We start from the raw sequence: 6,101 nt of genomic DNA, 5'->3' as shown, positions 1-6,101 counted from the left end.
TTTGGGTCATTTTTTTTTTCTTCTCATTGATTTGTAAGAGTTCTGGCGGTAATTTTTGTCATTTTTCTTAGGAGGAGTGAGTGGAGGGAAACACATTTTTTAATTTAATTTTTGATTGTTATTGATTATCCAATAATTCCATTTTTTAATTGAGTTCATATTTTAAAAAATGAGCTGAGTTGACTTGGTCATGGCATTATATTATATTTGTAATTTTTAAGCTTATTTTCTTCAGTTAAAGTTTTATTGAACAGACAATACATTCACATTGTTCAAAATAAAATCTGCCTCCACTTCTGCCTCTCGCTTCTGCCTCTCAGCAACCTAGTTGTCCCTGGAGGAAACCAGTGTGTTTTTTGTGTATTGTTTGATAGGTGTTTATGTATCTATTTAAAAAAATAAAAATATTATTATAATTTGGAAATACAACTAAATCTATAGTTACGTTCCTTTTTTCATTTCCAACATTGATTAATACTTGCCTTCTTTGCTTCTTTTATTAGTTTTGCTTCAGTTTGATCTTTTCACTCATTTTTTTCAACATACATCTGCTGCACTTGTCTCCATGAAACCACTCCACTAATTTTTTTTCTGTGTACGATTTTGCTTTCTCATATTTATCTTAGCTTTTTTATTGGCCTACTCTTATTTTCCTCAGGGTTACTTTTTTAATCTTTTCGATTATCTCATTTCGTTTATCTTCAGTCTTTTTTATTTGATAAATCACCAATCATGTCTAGATCTGTTCATTATAATTATATATTTTTATATTATATCTGTTCATTATCATTATAATTCTGTCAGATAATGCTTTAGAAATTTTAAATCCATCAAGTGTGTACAAGTTTATAATTGTTAGAGTTTTGGGGATGTTATTCTTTTCATATAGATGTCGTCTCTTTCTTTATGTCTATTAATGCTTTTGAATTTACATTCTATTCTTCTGATATAAATACTCCCACATGAATTGTTTTTTCAAAGGTATTTTAATATTATTTTTCTGCACTTTATTTTAAAACTTTAAAATATGTCTATGGTACTGTTTGGGTTTGTCTTAGCAGCATGAATCTTGATTTTATTTTTATATTCAAGACAAGTAGATAATGTGTGTTTTTAATTGATAAGTTTAAATTTTTTGAAATTATTCTTGTTACTGTTGTATTTGTACTTGTTGAAAACATCTTCCTTACTTTGGTTGTTTTTGTCCTTTTGGTGGCTGGCCAGCACAGGGATTGAACCTTGGACCCTGGTGTTATCACCACCACACTCTAGCCAATTAAGCTAACTGGCCAGCCTGAAAACATCTTCTTCCCATTTTATATTTATCATCCTATTTCTTTGCTTTTTTTTTTTTCAGTCCTAGCCAAAAATTTATTTATATGTAGACACTGTGAATAGAAAGGGTGTTATAAATCAGTGTAGAATAGATAAACTATGAAAAATTGTTAGGCTAGCCATGGAGGAAAAATACAAATATATATCCATACTTCACATCATACACAAAAACAGATTAAAAACATTAAGTGTGAAAATCAAAACTTTGAATACTTAACAAAAAAATATTGAAAACACTGTTACAATATTAGTATTAGGGAGAATTCTTTAAAGCACTATTCAAAAAACCCAACCCTTAAAACACTGATGATTGTGACAGATTAAAACCAAATCATGTATATGACCAAAAAAAAAAAAAAAAAAAACGGTAAAAATGTGTGAGAGGGTATTTGCATTAGATACAGCAGACAATGGATTAATGTGCAGACATATAAAGAAGTCTTACAAATTAATTAAAATTTAAAAAGGGTCTAATGGATTTGAAACCTGGTCCAACAAACAAAAGCAAAAATGTTTAACATCACTAATAAGCAAAAGGTGCAATTTAATACCATAACCAATTATCACTACACATCCACCGAATGGCTGAAAAGATGCTGCTAAGGCCAAATGTTCACAAGGGGTGGGAGTGCTATTGATACAAGCTCCACGGCAATTTGGCAATAGCCCGATTGCTCTATGTTTCTGGCAGGAGAAGCTCTGGCTCACGTGCTTAAGGACCTGTGCATTGCCTGCAAATAGCAAAAGACTGTAAAGAACCTAACTGCCTCGCCACTAGGGAATGGATAAACAAACTTATTTTCTCCCCTATATGAAAGAACTAAAATGAATGAATCAGATCTACACTATATGGAATATGGCTAAATTTCGAAAACTAATGGTAAGTGAAAACATTAAGTTGCAAAAGGTTACAATATACAACTTATATAAACTGTCAAAGCCCACAATATAACCATATAGTTTATGTATATAAACGAACATAGTAAAATTTTAAAATTATAAAGTGGCATGCTAACCACAGACTTTTACTACTTCTGGGGAGAGTGAGAAGAAAAAGAAATAAGGGCTCGATTTAGTCTCTAATGTTTTATACTTTAAAACCTAAAACAAAATGGTAACTCATTGATGGGAAATTGTTAATATCACTTTGAGAAAAGCATGGGAGAAGATGTTTGCCTCAGATGTAACTGGCAGTGAGTGCTGGGTAATGATAATTTTCACCATTAAGATGAAAACATGAATATTAGAGCACATGAGGAGGAGAAAGCAGAGTCAGTGAGGTAAGGGGACCCACTAGGCAGGACGTAATTTACATACTGAAATAAAATGCAGGCCAATTTGATCTCAGAAGGTAACTTAGACACTGAAATAAAATGCAGATCAAGAAGAAATGCCTTCAAGGACCAACTATAATCCATTGATGCAAATCCCAATTCAACAGAACGAAATAAAACCCAGCAACCTATCACATTCCCCCTTTCTCACCACATAGCCCCCACAGATTTTCTAGATGACAGTTAGTTGTGTGGGTGAAGTTCACATTTCTTTTTTATCCTGAGCAAAGTACTGACACCTCATTTCCTGGTTAATTTGCATCACTTCCCCCCAAAACAACTATACCTATCACTCAGTGAATAAAACATGTGTTGAATCTCTGAATATAAACAGCATTTTGCTAGGGATTATGGAGGAAAACAAGACAATTAACTTTTCTTCTGGCTCGTATAATCTATATAACAAGCTATAACATAGTTATTATTTATCCCATTTAACAGAGAAAGAAATTGAGATTCAAAGAACTTAAGACCTACCTCTAAATCACCATGCTGGCGAGTTAGCATGAGCCATAACTCAAACCTGGTTTTTTAGACAACCTCAAAACACACCCACTTTTCACTATCTATAATGCTCTCTCAAAGCCTGGGGGAGACCTTCGAGCTTTCCTACTCTTATTGTTCTGTGAGGGCTGTACTCACCATACCCGTCATATTTTTCTATAAAACCATAAAATGGAGCCAGACTAGAAAAATACAGTCGTAACTTTTCAACCAGTAATTGCTCTTCTAGCAATGATTTAGAAGATAATTAAAGAAGAAGAGAAAAAAAAAAAAAGCAGCTCCAGACCAAGGAGAATAAAAAAAAGATTTTTAAAAAGTTTAAGGAACAAGTGCTGGCCCATGGCTCACTTGGGAGAGTGAGGTGCTGAGTCAAGGGTTAAGATCCCCTTACCGGCCATCTTTAGAAAAAAAAAATTTTTTTTAAGGAACAAAGAACTAAATCCTCCACACCAAGGACCATGCCAAGAACTATATAAATTTCCATATATAATTATCACACTAGCACACATAATATAGGCATCATCAGCCCACTTTACACATCAGGAAATGTCGGTACACAGGCTAAGGAACCTACCTCAACTCATATCTGAACCCAGGCAGTCTGATTCCCGAGCAGGCTTCGTTAATCACTTTGCCACTGTTTTATAAACTTTTCTGGGACCCACAGTGAGAGATTAGATTTTACATCATGATCCAATATACATACATACATATACGCACATATACACAAAGTAAAGCAACTTCTAAAACACACTACCTTAATAACATGTAGCAAAAACTTTTTTTAAAGATACTGGTTTTGAATTATAAAATTTTCTCATGTCCTACAATTTAATAAACTCTGCTTACCTGCTTCAAAATACAGTATTTATTATAACTACAGTAGCAAAAAAAGAAAAAAAATGGAAATAAGTCGTCAGCAACAGAGCTGAGTAATTGTGAATATAAAAAAATTATCTAGAGAAAATATATTATGTACATTATAAAGACTTTTATTTTTGCTCACAAACTGAAGTAGTTAAGAGACCAGATAATAGCTACTTTGCTTTTATTTTCCTGGCACCAAAGCAATTTACTCGTGTTCTTTCCTAAATATCTGTTCCAGATCATAGTACAGTTTTCCAGTTACTAAGCTAGCAAAAATTTTATACCAAAAAAGATAAAACAAATCAAAACAAAATAAATGCTCTTCTAATCTGTTTATAAGTGAAAATTTGGAACCAAACAACTCACAATATTAAACAAACAAAACTCTGCCAACACATCCTAAAGCTACACACATTTAGGCGTTACAGAAATATGCTCCCTCCGTCCCTCCTATCCCTAATTCCTTCAGCACTGTGTCTTTGGGTCCCAGACCCTTGTCCCAGGAGTCCCTCTGAATCCATTTCAGATTTCAAGAGGATGGGGCTCGGCCACTAGGCTCAGGCGCAGGTCGGGCCCTCTTCTCCTCATCTGACAAAGCTTCACAGGCCTTGGGGTCTTGATTATGCACTTTGGCCACAAACTTGAGAACTTTCCTTTTGCTGGTTTCTAGGTTGGTTCGCGGGCCCCACTGGAATTCATAGTCTACAGGATCAGTGTGGGGTATCCGCCGGGACTCCAGGTAACGCTGCCGCACAAAGTCTTCAGTAATGAGTTTCTTTGGATCCCCCCAAATTAAGTGCTTCTTGGTGGGGTACACCCCCAACCGCCGCAGAAAGTCCCAGACTTCGGTCTCCTTGATAGTGTTGCCCTTCATAAAGATAAGCCCTAGAGCCATCCTCAGGAGGCCGGTGGTGGGTGTGCCCTGATCGCCCCTCACCTCGGCATCCTCCTCCACGGGTTCCAGGGCGTCCATCAGGATGTAGGGGTTGCTCTCGGGCTCAAGCTCCACCAGCTGGTACCCGAAGACGTACTGGAGGCGCTGGGCAGCCAGTCTGGGGAGGTCCGGGAAGAGGTCCTTGTAGTCTCCGACGACGTGCTTCATTACGTCGGTCCGCCTGACCGGGATCTTCTTCCGGTCCTTAACCAGCAAGAACTGCACCAGCTCGGCCGCCTTCAGCTCTAGCTGCTTCTGGGTCCTGGGACCCGCGGAGGGGGCGGCCTGCGACGCGGAGCCCAGGGCCTCCTGCGAGCCGCCCGGCCCGCGGGACGTGCTCGGGGCCTCCTCAGCGACGCCACCGCTTGCGACCCGGGGGACGCGGCCGGGGCTCCGTTCCTCGTCCTTCTCGGCCTGCGCGCTAGAGCGGCCCCGGCGCCTCGGTTTCTGCAACAGTCACCGGCGCCGGCTCGGTCTCCGGAGGACGCGCGGGCGGCCCGGCGCTCGCCCTTCACGGCAGCGGCAGCAGCGGGGACGGTAGGGCGAACCTATTTCGTTGCTTTTGAAAAACACTTCCTTTCCTGACTTTCTCTTTAACCCCAATTTTTCTTTATTTTGTTTAGCTTCTTCTGTTTGTTATCTGTAGATTTTATTTTATTTTTATTGGATATTATCCTTAATTTTCTCATCTACATATTTAACTATAAATTATCTTTAAAAACTTAAGTTCGTTCCATATTTTTGTTCTCTCCCTGGAATGACAAAGACTTTTAGAAGCTTCAACTACACACTAAACAATTCCTCTTACTCTTGCTATTGTTACCTATGCTGTCAATTCCACTTTTCTATTAAACACAAAATTTAGGATTTTTTTTTTTTTTTTTTTTTTTTTTACTAAATAGAAAATTAATTTACTGACTCGTATGATCCGATATCTGTGCTTTATAATATTTTAAATATAGCATGTCTTCACTCTGGTTCCATTTTTCTGCGTGCCAAAATAAATCTTTAGCAATTCATTTGGAGTTTGGATCTCTCTTAGTCCTTGTATGGCTGAAAGTGGGGTTTTTTTTGTCCCCCACTTTTGATAGATTGTTTATTTATGTATAAAGTTTTAGGTTAGTAAT

General features: G+C 37.4%; 1 protein-coding gene across 1 annotated transcript; it reads right to left on the bottom strand.

The window, feature by feature from the left end:
• Window positions 1–4,463: 4,463 nt before the first annotated feature.
• Window positions 4,464–5,367, bottom strand: LOC134378912 (non-structural maintenance of chromosomes element 3 homolog; the record flags this gene model as incomplete). The annotated part of the gene is made up of 1 exon (XM_063098214.1): window positions 4,464–5,367. A coding segment is annotated over one exon (798 nt), but the record flags the coding sequence as incomplete, so codon positions are not given.
• Window positions 5,368–6,101: the final 734 nt, after the last annotated feature.

Source organism: Cynocephalus volans, chromosome 5 (assembly GCF_027409185.1).
Source record: "Cynocephalus volans isolate mCynVol1 chromosome 5, mCynVol1.pri, whole genome shotgun sequence".
NCBI lineage: Eukaryota > Metazoa > Chordata > Mammalia > Dermoptera > Cynocephalidae > Cynocephalus > Cynocephalus volans.
Note: the sequence above shows the minus strand (reverse complement) of the source record. Positions and strands in the feature narration are given on the sequence as shown.